The sequence below is a fragment of the Phasianus colchicus genome, chromosome 4 (genome assembly GCF_987193195.1).
Source record: "Phasianus colchicus chromosome 4, bPhaCol1.hap1.1, whole genome shotgun sequence".
Lineage (NCBI taxonomy): Eukaryota > Metazoa > Chordata > Aves > Galliformes > Phasianidae > Phasianus > Phasianus colchicus.
In genome coordinates this window covers 37,956,784-37,971,167 of record NC_143439.1, presented here as the reverse complement: position 1 = coordinate 37,971,167, position 14,384 = coordinate 37,956,784, and the positions used below count along the sequence as shown (strand labels likewise).

Below are 14,384 nucleotides of genomic sequence, written 5' to 3'. Positions count from 1 at the left end.
ATTGGCTGTACCCTGTCTCCTGAAACACAGGGCATGCTCCTGTACCCACTGCCTGTTTCAGGGGCTAAATCCCTTCACATGCACATCATGCCACTGCAACATCTGTCTTTCCTCCCATATTGCTACTACTGCTTTTATAATTTCCTAAAATTTAAGAAGTGACTCAGTTGGAAGCAACTTAGTGTATTTCTCTGCAAATATATAAAGACACGTATTCATAGACAGACATGAGAAATGCTCCTTTGCTTATGAAAGCATCTCAGGCTGATTCACTAAGGAAGCAGTTCTGGAAAGACAACCTTGAGTTACCTCAGCAACAAAAGATTATAGATAACACTGATCCAATAACAAGAGCTGGGACAGTACGTGTTGAGAGGTAATTTCATGGTCAAAAATTAAACTAAGAGGCATTACAAACACGTAGCGTTGGCCACAAATTTTCATCTGTGTAACTATTACATACATATAACTACAAAATTGCAGGATAATGTTTTTCCTTCTTCTCATGGTCTTTGTATGTTGCTATGTTTGATAATCAAAAGGAAAATATCCTCACAGCAAGCAGCCAGTAGTTGGTTTCATCAGCAAGGATGTCCTGGTGCAGTACATTGCATCAGTGATGCTACAGTCTTCAGAACAACCCAGACTGCAATGGGCCAATCCAGATAAAAGTTTTCTCCTAATGGACTCCAATTTTCCAGCCTTCCATAAAGATGTGGATAAAATAGCAAACTCATTTGTTTCTCTCTCTTTTTTTTTTTTTTTTTAAAGTTACTTTAAAAATATCAGGCTGTATAGGTACATCTATACTATTATTAAAAATAAAAGTGCAGATCCATGCCTAATACTAGTATATAATTTTTATCAGTATGTGCCATAGAGATACTTTCTGCTAGTTCTTTCTTCTTAAACTATAATTCTGTACATACCAGATCTCTTTCAAAGGGCATTTTTCAATAGCAAAACTTTCTGAGATTTCACAAGTCCCACTTTGAATTCTTTGTCAGTATTTGCTGGGGCAAGTATTAAAGAAAGATACTTTAAAGAATGCCTTTGAACAGCAGGTCAGTTGAGTGATTCACTTCCAGCTCATTTCTACTAGAGTTCAAGTAAGTGAATTTCCTTCTTTTTAACCTTTGATTTTTGATAGATCAGTAATTAGCTAGCCTTTGGTTTGTGCTATGTACTGCTAACCATGGATTTGTTTGAGGTTTTTATGTCACTTTTAGAAAACAAAAGGTGTCAAACAAACTAGATTTTATAAAAATGCCATTATATAACCATCCAATTAGTAGCTCATTCAATGCTATTAATAGCAGCTTCCACATATAAATCATTTAAACCATTTTGTGTAGTGTGACAAAAACCAGCAAGAAAAGGCTTCATATTAGTTATTCATTCTCTGAAAAGAATAAATGAACTTAATGGAGATATAGGAGGTGCAGAGTAATTAATGTACTACCAGTTGCCAGATTGCTGTGTGTTAAGATACTGTTTACCTTTCTGTTCTTCCACATTTTCAGAACCAGTGCAATCTAGCTTCAGCAGTTTTAGTCCCAACTGTTTCACGTGACAGACTGGAAGAGCAGCTCACAGAGCAGGGAGATTATTTGTGAACAGAATACAACCTTGAGCACTGATTAGCCATTGAGCAAACACTGGTCTTTCAGTGAGGATCTGAAGTATGTGAGCCTCAGATATCTATTTTACATACATTTTATGCAGAAGGATGCCAGAGACAGAGCTCAGACTGAGGTGGTCTGAATTACTCAGAAAAGGTGAAATTCTTTGAAGTATTTTTCCCAGGAATACTAAAATTTTGTGTTGTGTTTCATGCGTACATTAATTATCATATTGTAATGACTTCTCCAATGATGATGATGTTTTACTGTGGTTCAACTGGAATTTTGCCCCACAGTGTAACACTAGTTTTCACTGTCCTTTATTTCAGCTATTTCATAATTTTTTGGGGCCGACATTTGTCATGCTGCATCCACTCAAGCACAGACACATGTATATAGGAACCTAAACTCTCTTTCAAAAACCTTGACTGGATTTGCAATCATCAGAAGCTGCTTGAGTTTCTGACCATAGAATCTCATCCAGAACTTTTTGTATGAAGTATATTCTGAAAGGAGAGTTCAGAAATGATTTTTTTTTTTTTTTTTTTTTTTTTAAAAGCTACTTTGATCTGCATCATGTGAGCCAGTTTGATCTTAAACTCCTCTGCTACTAAATCCCAACATGGAAGCACTGAATTCATGAAGAGATTTTTTTTTTTTCCCCATGGCCTTACAGCCTTCTACTCTTCATCAAAAAATTTCTTTTTATACCAGATGCCCAATTTGACATGAGGGTGGAACAAGTTTAACTGGTTACCTGCTGCTAAAATCCTCTCTTATTTACATTAAATTATGCTGCTATTTCTCTCTAGTTTTTGAAAAAAAAAAAAAAGTGTCATTTTTGCATAGACTATCTTGGTATGATAAGCTTTAAAAATGACTGACAAAGTAGTTGGCACACAACAGCAGGCTTCCTGGTTAAATCCAGTGAAGCAGAATCACCTTCATGTGGATCAGTCAAATGAAAGACTCAGAAAAATGACTGTGACCCATTTTGTTCTATTGAAGACGTGTCTCTTATGCTCAGCTAAAGAACCATATATTGCCTGAGTGCTCAAAGCTATTTATATGAGAGAAGATTGCTTTTTAAGTCAGATTTTGTAGGATCAAACTAGCATACAAACATCAGAAAAGCCCTGCTGCATCACACCAGTGGCACATCTAGCCCAGTGTTTTGACCCTCAGTAGAAGGAAATGCCATGCAGGTGTTGGAACACAGAGCCTGGCTGCTTTCTCCAGCCCTGTGCCAGCCCCAAATCACATGCACACCTGACTTTTATAGCAGTATACATTATATATGGCCTGTATAAATAGCAAAGGAGGCATGGGAAGAAAGCAGAATGGTAAGTCTGTAAAGTTTTCCCATTCATCAGGAGTGATACTGTTTCTTAGAAAATGGCTTTTTGCAGGAAACTGTTCAAAGCACTCACAAATAGTGAGTCTTCCAAACTCATGATACACAGGTAGCTTTAGCCAGCTTTACAGCTGTCAGTTTGATAAAACACACAGACTTACGTAACTCACAGCAGCCACAATGTACATATATCTGGCATACCCTCCTAGACAAGCAAGGTTCTTATTTCTAAAAGTGGCCTTGTATGCCAGTCATTGCTAATAGGCTTTTTAGTGGAAACTGCAAGCAATGAGCAGCAGCTCAGACAAGTGTCTTGCAAATGCTAGATGCATCACATAAGTTTGTGGTGCCTGGAAGCTGGCTTTGTTTGCTCTATATGTAGCACTGTCAGTATTTCAAAGACAATTAAAAAAAAAAATATCAAATCATTCAAGCAGCTTTTCATCTGACAAACATGCAAGCAAAGAGTTAATATGACCTCTGAAATTCTGAGAGATAAAAGCTTTATATTTACTTTAACAAACCTGCCAAAGAGTTTAGAAAGGCCACATCTCGAGCTATTAAAGTACACCTCTAACCTGCATTTATAACTGAACATCTCTGGATGCTGACATATATGAACAACAATAATTCATGAATAAACTTGCCTACCATCTGTAAAGGAATAAATTCATCCACGATGCAAGATTGCCTCTTTACTTCAAAATGTGGAAATGGGACTCTGCTTGCATTGCTGCTTCCACCTTCTCAATGTCAGCTGAGAAATAATAATATACTTATTTCACCTCTAACTTGACAAAAAGACAGTCCCTAAATGATTAAAGCAAGGTAGTTCTATGCATCTCTTTGTCCTTCTTGCAGTCATTTTCAAGGTATGCCCTTCTCAAAATGGAAAAAAAAAAAGATTAAAAATACCAAGTGTTGGTAATGATGCTGACTTTACAAATTACGGACATTTTCAGAAGCTCACGGGAACATGTTTCTGATATGAAAAAGACACATACTAATAATAGCAAGGGGAAGGTTTCAGTTGAGACTTAAATGCTTTTTTTTTTTTTCATATCATGCTGTTCTTATCAAGCAGGGTTTACCAACAGTTCCTGTTATTTTTCCCAGTGCAGTATATTTGCTTTACCTTTCTGACTTTTTTAAGGTGGATGCATACATTCTCTAACTGAACTGCTTGTTCATGCAAGAAGGGTCTCATGCAGAAGGGTATTCTTTTATGTAGTTTATAAGCAAATGCTGTAGTTGGAGTCATGGGCATTACAGTACAGGTGTGCCCATTGGAATCTTAGATCAAACTGAAAACATAAACCAGTGAATGGAATTACATGAACTGAGAAGATTCAAGCTGGCAGCACTGTCCCAGTTTTTCTAATGGTTAACCCACCCAAGAACTAAATGCTTTTTTTTTTTTTTTTTTTGGCACATCTTAGAAAACAAGTGCTATTCTTCAGGGGACGTTCTCATCATGTATGAGTTGCAAGGCTTAGGTCAGAGGTAACCACATGAAATGTAATGGTCTGCTTTACTGAGAGAGATGGGCACAGTGACCTAGTGATCTATTCTGGCTTTAGTAGCTGTGACCAGAGAATTTAAATGTTGCCAGCAGGTAACGGCTTTGTCACAAGAAGCTGATTTTTTTTTTTTTTTTTTTTTTTTTTTGGAGAACCTGGTTCAGTTCTGCCTGTGATTAACTGTCAGCCTTCCTGCCAAACCTTCTGGAGAGGTTATCTGCTCATAGCTCAAAAAGTACCTGGTCATTATTAAAACTGAAAGAGCCAATTTAGAAAGACAGCTGCAGGGAATGAAGGGCTCCTGTCTGAAATCCTGGATCAGAAAAAAAATACTATCCAGGTAGCATGCAATTCTACGGTATACAACCTGCAGGGATAATCATGTAAGAAACAGATAACCTCTGCAACAGATCCAAAGCCAAAATATGATTGGTATGCTAAGTTTGTGGCCAACAACTTCAGTTTAAAAAAAATAATAATACTTGAAGAACAGTGTAAAAAAAATGGTGCTCCATTTCCTATTGAGCTGGTAAAAGGATTAGTCTTCCTTGGTGACAAAAACTGAAATACTGAGGGTACTGCTGTAAAAAAAAAAAAAACATGGTTGTGAGGCCACTATGTATTTTTATGAAAGATGATTTTCAGTTTATGAGTTTTATATTCCTTGCAAAGATTCAGATAAGCTTTCTCGGCAAAGAGTCATCCAAGTATTCTTGACAGAATTTTTAAAATATTCTTTTTGGGGAAAAAGGGTGATCTCTAACAAATTTGAACCTGAAAAAGCATGAATAAATTGATTATGATAATCTATAGTGCACTAAAGCCAAAAGATTTTTTGCCATCTAAAATGTGCAGATGCACCAGCTTAGTTTGTAATGCTACCAAAGTAATGACTTCCGAGAGAGAAAACAGGCTGGTGAGAATAAATACCATGCAGAACAGTGCAGTTTTACCTCCTGCTATCAACAACAGTCTCCACTGGATCTTTAGTGTATGAAGACAGTTTCTTAACTGAGTAATAGCTAGCTTGTTTCTTTTTTACCAGATTCATAAAGATGCACAAAATGGATGGACTCTGTGAAATTGTACCATGGATGACAACATCTGAGGGAACTGGAAATCTCAGCAAGAAATCTGAGCTACTTGCTACTCTTTCCAAATTTATGTTTCCTTTGACAGTAAGTGTACAGGCCTTGTTTTTATTCAAGGCATGCCACACACGGGAATTAAACATACAGGGCTGGACAAACACTCCTGAGCCATTTAGCCTTTTATCACAGGTTCACCTCTCTGCCTCTGCTAATCAGATTGAAATTCTACTCCATGCCAACATAACATTAATGGTTAGAAACTTTCGCTTAAAATCCCACCTATGTGCATTCATCTTCAGCTAGGAGCCATTTGTTCTGTTTCACTGTTGTCCTTTAATTTCCATTATGCATGTGCCTAAATGCTGATTGATACCATTGCTGTGTTGAGAGTGCCTTTGCCTTCTCTTTCAGTCTCTGATCAGGAAATAGTTTTCCATTTTCCCATCACTCTCAGACTTCTCATGGCAGCTGTTTAGATTCGATATTCTCTTTTTCAAATATGGATAAGCAAATTCTACATATTATTTATAACTACATATCTAATCCTACTTACAATAATTATTTCTTAGGAGGACAATTTGATTTGTCTGCCATTTTGTTTAGAAAAAACTACATTTTTTTAAATTATTATTATTATTTTTACTTTCAGGGATGAACTAATCACTTTCCTGAGTAACACTGGAAAGAGTATGCTACATATACTGGCAGGTATTATACTGATATATTTCCTAACTAATCATTTCTCACAAATAGAGTCTCAACTGTCTGTACAGCTTGTAACAAAATACCATGGCCCCAAATCTTATTTTTTTTCCTGACTTTAACAGTGTATAACTACATTTCCAGGAGAGGGATGCATGAGTTATGAAGTTTGATTGTGCAGTAATAGCTGCTCAGGGATTTACAGCCCTTCTTATCTCGGTGTTACAAAGCTAACTGCCAAACATGCAAGACTCTCAGGAAGAACAATTAGACACGTACAGTGAAATCATGGATTAACACTGTTTTGGATCTTTTTTGAACTTTTGGCAGGATTACTCTGGAGACTCATATAACCTCTAGCTGCAAGTCCCTTGATTGTTGGGGACCCTATAAATGTCAAGGTCAGGAGAAATTTCTGCTTATAATTGTCCAAAGAAATAAGTTTCTGGCTCCTTTCATGGTGTCACTGACTTTGAGAAAAATAATTGCTAAGGTTAAAACATCTCTTAATGATCTGAAAAGCAATGGTATTTGTTGCCTGTCAACTACCTGATTCCTTCTCTCCATTAATTTTCAGAGGCTGGATGGTTTAGGGAAGACTAAGATAAAATCTGTACATTGATCTAATACAGAGAGGGTAAATTCAACTTTTTATGTGGATATGGATCAGCAGAAATAATTTTCAAATACTGTTGACTACTGATGGGCTTAAAACAAACACTAATTAAATGCAGCAGAATTTTCCTATTTAAAATGAACACCATTGTTCAGAAATAACTCCCAAACTAACTTTTAATTTGCTTACCTTACAAAGTATTAAATGTGACCAACGTGCTCACAATAGGAATCAACTGAATGATAGAGAATTAGTCCACAGTAAATTAACTGTCTAATGGGGTATTGAAGGCAATGAAAAGATGCACAGGGCAAATTGTTTGTCTTGCCTGGGCTTTAAGCTCTGCAGAAAGTATCTCAGAAATCTGAGCTGGAATGCAGATTTATGATGTACATCCACAGATTGCTGGGCATGTTTTATAATATCTTGGGATTAATTTTAGATTCCAAAGTAGAAAATAAACCAGCAAGAGTATGAATGATCTCCTATGACCAGGGACATAAGATAGGCGTAGTGGAGGATTAAATTTCTAGAGCTGACAGGTAAATTTCTATTAATAATAGTGTCAATTAGCATGTATGACCTTATAATTACTAAATAAGTTTACAGATAATGCAGAGAGATAGAAGAAGAAAATATTTAAAGGAACGTAGTAGAAATCCTTCCTGTCCCATAGGAAAAGAGAAGGGTGCACTATCAGCTGTGTAAGAAGTTTTAAGACATCTTGGATATCTTAAACCACGTGTTATGGTGGACCAAGGATAGACTAGCAAGAAGACCCCAAAGTCAACTCAGAATGGAAAAGCAGAAACAGGAAAGAGATACCAAAAATCACTTACCAAGATTCAAGATAACAAGAAAAGTATCAAGGACTCACTAAACAAAAGTGAAGAGACTCTTTAATTCTATTACAGCAGATAAATAAAAACAACTGGAATTTTCTGTTGATTAACATCCATTATAGAATTACAGAATCATAAAATCACAAAGGCTGGAAAAGACCTCCAAGATCATCCAGTCTGACCACCCACCTACAAGCAATATTTCCCCACTAAATCATGTCCCGTAGTACAAAATCTACACATTTCTTGAACACCTCCAGGGATGGTGACTCTACCACCTCACTGGGCAGCTGATTCCAGCGCCCAACTGCTCCTTCAGATAAGAAATTTTTCCTAATATCCAACCTGAGCTATAACACACCTGGTGTAAAATTTTGTTTTTTCAACTGAACTGACTAATCAGTGGCTGGAAGAAGAATCAAATACTGTATAATCAATGAATATTAAGCTGTTATAAATATGAAATAAATCAGAGAGTTTGGCTAAGCAGGTTACAATAAAAGAGAATAGATAGAATGCTTACCCACATCTTGGGCTTACTACAAAACTCCAAAGGAGGGATCTCCAGAAGAGATCCTTCCCACTGGTAGTCAGCTCTTAAATGGGTGTAGGAGTGGTGGAGCCAGGCTCCACCCCTTCCGGCAGCACAGGTGAATTGCCCGTGCTCCCATGGCTGACTCATTACTCGCCTCAGGTGATCAATCATAGGTTCTGGCCATGATTCAGCAGTTCCCATACAAGTAGGTAAAAGGGAAGTAAGATCAGTACCCTAGGAAAAAATATAGCTAATCGCTTTCTGAGGAGCTGATAGACTGGACACTTACCGTCCTGAACAAAGCTCTACAAATGAAAGTGCAGGAAATTCATCACTAGTTCTCGCTACAAGAACCTTGAGCTCTAAGATCAGGAGTAAATACTCACCCACAAAAGGAAGTGCATACTCAGACCTTTAGTACTGAAATAGCCTTAGAATTTCTACAAATTACCTTAGAGTACCCTAGCTCAAAAATCCATTTCCAATACTGAAAAACAATATGTTTCAATTGGTGTTTAATGAGCCAGTTTTACAAGACCAAACCAAAATGAGATAAAGAAAAACAATTAAACTGAAAAACTGAGGATGATAATTGAGAATTTAATAAAAGACTTCAGTTAGATGCACCCAAAATCACAAACTTTGGCTGAAAAAGAAAGCTGCTGGTTAAAAAGCAGTCTGGCTTTGTAAGAAATGAAAGCCACAATAAAGTAATATAAATATTCCCACTTTCATTCCTTGAAAGTCAGGGTGATTCTTTAACAAACTATCCTCCTTTTAATTAACGCAAGGGTCTGTCTTGCTGTCAGAGAGAAATTTTACAATGATGCCATGGGGTGACCCTTAAAGCTGTCCCTTCTGGAATTAACAGAAGGATCTTCTGATATACCAGAGATTACCAGGTTAGCAAGAAAGTGATGCATACAGTGTTTGGTCCAAGTTCCTTCCTCTTGCTAAACTCAATTATAGAAAAATTAAATTGAACTCCTATGTTCTCCTCATCTCCTCTCACAGCTTTCATCACCATTATTTAAAGAAAATATTTCCTTCCTCTGTCACTTGCTAATGTTTATTGGCATAAGCTGAAGTTGTCAGTCCAAGGTGAGAGTTAGCTAGAAGAAGGAAAACCATAGAGCAGGATTGCAGGGTTGCACATTTCTTCTGAACTTGATGCTTTATTTCAGCAGCTCTGCTGGATCCCACTTTCTCAAACCTTGAGGTTTCTTGCCAGCACACAGGCTCCAATTTCAACATTTTCTTTACAGTAACTCCTAGTTATGGTAAGCCAAATGGACATATTTTTCAACATAGATAAACCCCCTTCACTCTCATCTGAGAATAAGCCCAATATGTAAGTATTCAATGCATCTTACTATTCACATGAATACAAACAAGAAAGCCAAGTCTATAAATTACATGAGATTGGCTTCTCCCAGAGGACAAGCAGGAAGTATGCGAATAAAGGTGCATATGTAAGGAAGGCTGAGCTCCTAACAAGACATCTGTGGAAGGCTGGGAGAGAATAAATCTTTTCCTTATTCTCCTGTGGAACTGCATTTATCTGGACTCAATTAGGCTTTTCTTACCTATTGCTTCCCCCCCCCATGAGGGAGCAAATAAAAACTGCTCTTTCAGGGGAAGGAAAGAGGAAAGCCAATGCCAAGGTAAAATGTCAAAAAAAAAAAAAAAAAAAAAAAAAGCCAATAATTTTGAAACTACTGATCTAATCAAGAGGGCATGTTTGCACCCATAATAGAGCCGACAAAGACACCCAGGTGCATTCATATGAGATATGTGGAAAGCATGGATTTACAGTGAACTTTATGGACTTCAAAGTGTGATCTTCAGAGTCTGTACTCTTTGACAATGTTGAGGCGTGTCTTAATTTCTTAGAAATAGAACAAATATGAAAATATCAACAAAAATTATTCTATTTCCTATTCAATGCTGTTTACATTTGTTGAAATCATACTTTACAGTGAGACCTACCTTTTCTATTTCTGCTAAAACAGAATAAATATATACATGCATCCATCAACCCATCCATGTAGTCACCGCCTTCTGATACATCCTAGAACAACAAATCCCAATACGCCTCATCTGATTAACACACCATTCAAACCAAGTAGGACTCAGATAGCATCTTTGTTGTCATCTTCATCATAAGCCCCTGGAAAAACCCGAAGCTGAAGCCATCCAGAGGGCTCAGCCCCAGGAATAGCTGCACATGTGGACAAGCCAGGATGTAGGCAGTCCCCTTCAGTCTTGCTCTGTAATGCAATGCTCTGTCCTTTCTCACTGCTCCTGTTCCATACTTTCAATCCCTGGTGGTGATCTCAGCCCCAGTCTTTATTTTTCTCACTTTATTTTGTTGCATAATCCCCTCCCAGGTAAACTACCTTGGAGCAAAGGAAACAATCATGAATGCCCATTAGTTTTACTTCTACAACACTGTTCTCCTTGAGTGCATTCAGCCACTTTCACCACCTGATTTCTATTTATGACTTAAACTCTATGGAGCAGGAGCTGTTTAACGCCTCACATTTTCACAGTGACCAGCCTATTTGTGATCTAGCTCTTGGCCTTCAGATGATTTTTTTTTTTTCCCCTCCATCCTTTGCTTATATAATGCATATGGTTCATTAACATGAAATCTTCCACAACACAGAACATCTGTTTTTGTTTTGTTGTTGTTTGTTTGTTTGTTTTTCAGTTTGGTTATTCTGTGAAGTTGTCATGTCAGCTTCAGGGTATTTTTTCTAAACTTGATCCTTAGAAAGTTGATGCAACTAGGATGAGAAATCTTTTCAGATTTCATCTTTCAGGGATAATCTCATGTTGGTAAATGCTATTTCCTGATTAAATGCTTATGTTAGGAGAATGTCTCTCTTCATAGTTCTTAGAATCCTTTATATAGTTTTGGAAAAGATAATCCCTGGGCTATTAACACTTTCTATAGTCCTGTTGAGTTTGGCAGAGTTTTCTTTTCTTATATTTCAGAATTTCACCCTTTCCCCCCCTCTACTCCCCCCCCATGTATATTCCCTCGAAACATTTCCTCCATCTGTTTTGCATTTTAATGCTTGGATGAGGCTCTGCATTTTGGGTGATGTGGCCATTTCTATATAGGGCATTATCTGTTTTGCCTTTAAAAATACACCAGCTTTGCAAATTAGTGGCTAATGATTTATAGTCCAAATGCTGCTAACCATCTCATTACTGGTCAAACAATGACTTTTTCTCAAATGTCAGATAACAGATGGTGAACACAATTTTCTTTCCTCTTCTTTAAGAACTACCATTTGAGCTACCAGGGAAGAAATGAAAACAGGGACACATGCTTCAGACTTCAAACATATTTGGTTTCAGTCAGCATTTGCCATTTAAAAGCTGACCAGTTCCACTGTTAATAGCACTTTTTTTCCTATTTTGGTTAAAATTTCATACTCCAAAACACTGCACTGTGTAAAACATAATTGTTCTTACATAATGTTTGTACAAATGAATACATACATTTTATCCGTCTGTCCTGCGCAGAATCATAGAATCACAGATTGGTTTGGGTTGGAAGGGACCATTAAAACCATCTAGTTCCAATCCCCTGCTATAGGCAGGGATACCTCCCTCTAGACCAGGTTGCTCAAAGCCCCATCCAGCCTGGCCTTGAGGGTTCCAGGGAGGGGGCATCCACAACTTCACCAGGCAATTCACAAACTCAGTGAGCAAATTAATACATTACAGGTAATAGAGGTATCCTAAGCACAACACTCTAGAAAACTATGGTTTAAAGCAGATATGAAACAACAGATTTGTGGGTGAAATTTAGCTCAGATTAAGCCCTATCTGATGTGGAAATCAGTGATGCTTCTAAGGTACCGACACTTGAAAAGATGTGTCCTGTTACAATAATCCTCTCTGCAACCTTTGTTTTGATATTTGTGTTTTCACCTGGATTCATGAAAGGAGTTCACTGTGTACACAGTGTATCCAGCTGGAGTCACAGTCTACAGAGTAGCTAGACAGGAGGGTCTGTTGTATTTCTGAGTGCTTCCAGCTTGGCTCAACTGGATGATGAGAGGTGTATTTCTTCCAATTGAAACTGTAATCTATCATGAAATCTTCAGGAAAACTGCAGTTGTGCCTGCATGAAAATCTCTGATGATGTTTTTAAGTCTTTTGTTTGAATACAAGGTGAATGATTACCAAATATTAGATATTTATAAGTAGTCTTGACCTTGACAGTAACTAAGTATTTTATTGGGGAAAAACGTAATTTATTATGACAATAAACACTAATAAATATGTAAATGATTATATAGTGGAAGATATCTTAATGTATTATTGTGTAAAAATAAGATGATAGATAACTCCTACCTAGGAAACACATACTATTGCTGCTAAGATCGACAAGATTCAAAGAGTAAATTAAATACCCCGGAGAGATGAGAAACAAGACTGAATAGATAATTCTGTATTCATTTACTTTTCTGATATATTTTCTCAGTTGTTTTGTTCAGAGTATAAGGGAAATGTTTGCTTTGTTTTTATAGTTAGTGTGAAGATTTTCACATACCTTCTCATTTTTATAGCAAAAATATGTTGCTGCTTTAAATGTACCCACCTTTTGTATGTCTTGAATAAAAGCCTTCAGGAGTAATGAAAATGCTGTCTCATTTTTGAGCAAACTATGGCAGTGTCTCTCAATCCACTCTATTCCAAAACTTTCCATTAGTGGAATCTGAATCTCTTCTTTGCTACCTTGATGGAGAAGGACAGGAGAAGATTTAAATTTCTTTAAGTAATTTAAATAACAGCAGCAATATTTCATCTTTCTCAGCTGCCTTGGCCAAGGTTCATTCTAATGCTCCTCCAAATACTTTTATTCTCTCCTGCATATTTAGCTGAAGCTAGCAGATGCTTAGCCTGCATGTCAGCCCTCCAGGGATGGAGCCATAAATGTCTTCCTCAAAACTGCATAGAGTACCATTCCCCTTGCAGCAAAACTTAATGACTTCACATAGGAATCAAAAACAAATGAGGCCCCTTACTAAGAAGAACTCAAATTATAGTTTACTTTCTTATCCTTGCTTGAACTCAGCCTCTGCAACCCTTAAAAGGCTTTCACTCTTTAAAATTCATGTATTCTGTGGATGGTGCTTCTAGCATCTTCCTGACAAGGATGAAAGGCAACAGGGCAAAAACAAGCCCTTAACAACCATTTTATTTGATCACCTTGCATAGAGTAGATTTGTGACCAAAAAAGTGTCCTTTTTTTTTTTTTTCATCTAAACTGAAGGCAGACCAAATAAATTCATTGGATAGAATAAGTCTAATCTTTGTAAAATGAATTGCTTAAATGAACAGCATATTAAATTGCTGAAACTAGAGAGTTAAGTTTGTAACAGTTGACATATGACTGTGTAAGAATGGTGATTTTAAGAATTTTATCACTGTTTCTTAGTTGGGGTAGAGTTTAAAATGTACCAAAAAGCAGAGGGTAAACAATTTATTTATTTATTTTTATTTTGTCCTGCAAACACAGTTTAAGCTGATCATATGCTTAGTGAGAACCTGATTCATGATTTCTGCATGACTGGGCTTAGCAGCACTCGATGTCTGTTACCAGCTCAGTATTGCAGTGGATGCTGTGAATAGCATTCCAAGTAGAAAAAAACAACAAACTTGAATGATATGTCTTGAAGATTGAAAATCTACTAAGGAAAACTGACCTGATGAAAACATAAGAACATTTTCCATTCATTTTTATAGTATAGATGAATCGGAAACTTGGGAAAGAAAAGTTTGTTTTTTGAGACTGTATATACTGCTAATAATGAGGAAAAAAAGATTAATATCATATTATAAATATCAAATACCAGTTCATAATGTAATATAATTCAGTTTCCTTCCATTGATTTAAAAAGGTATTAAATGAACTTTAAGGCAACTATATCAACTTCTATCACCAACAGCTTGAGTACTGAAAATATAAGAACTTTATTTCTAAATTCTTTAATATTTAGAGTTCCTCTGTTATATAGAGATGCCCATCACATTGCACATCTGCCAGTCAATTAACAAAACCCAGATTCCTCACCAAAT

The 14,384-nt window shown here is 36.7% G+C and overlaps 1 protein-coding gene across 1 annotated transcript in view; it reads right to left on the bottom strand.

Annotated features, from left to right (window-relative positions):
• The window catches only part of LOC116231254 (uncharacterized), a 48,521-nt gene that overhangs the window by 10,079 nt on the left and 24,058 nt on the right, over window positions 1-14,384 (bottom strand). The window contains exon 4 of the mRNA XM_090139218.1: window positions 12,904-13,040. Within this exon, the coding sequence (XP_089995344.1) occupies window positions 12,904-13,040 (137 nt within the window). The remainder of the gene's footprint in view (window positions 1-12,903; window positions 13,041-14,384) is intronic.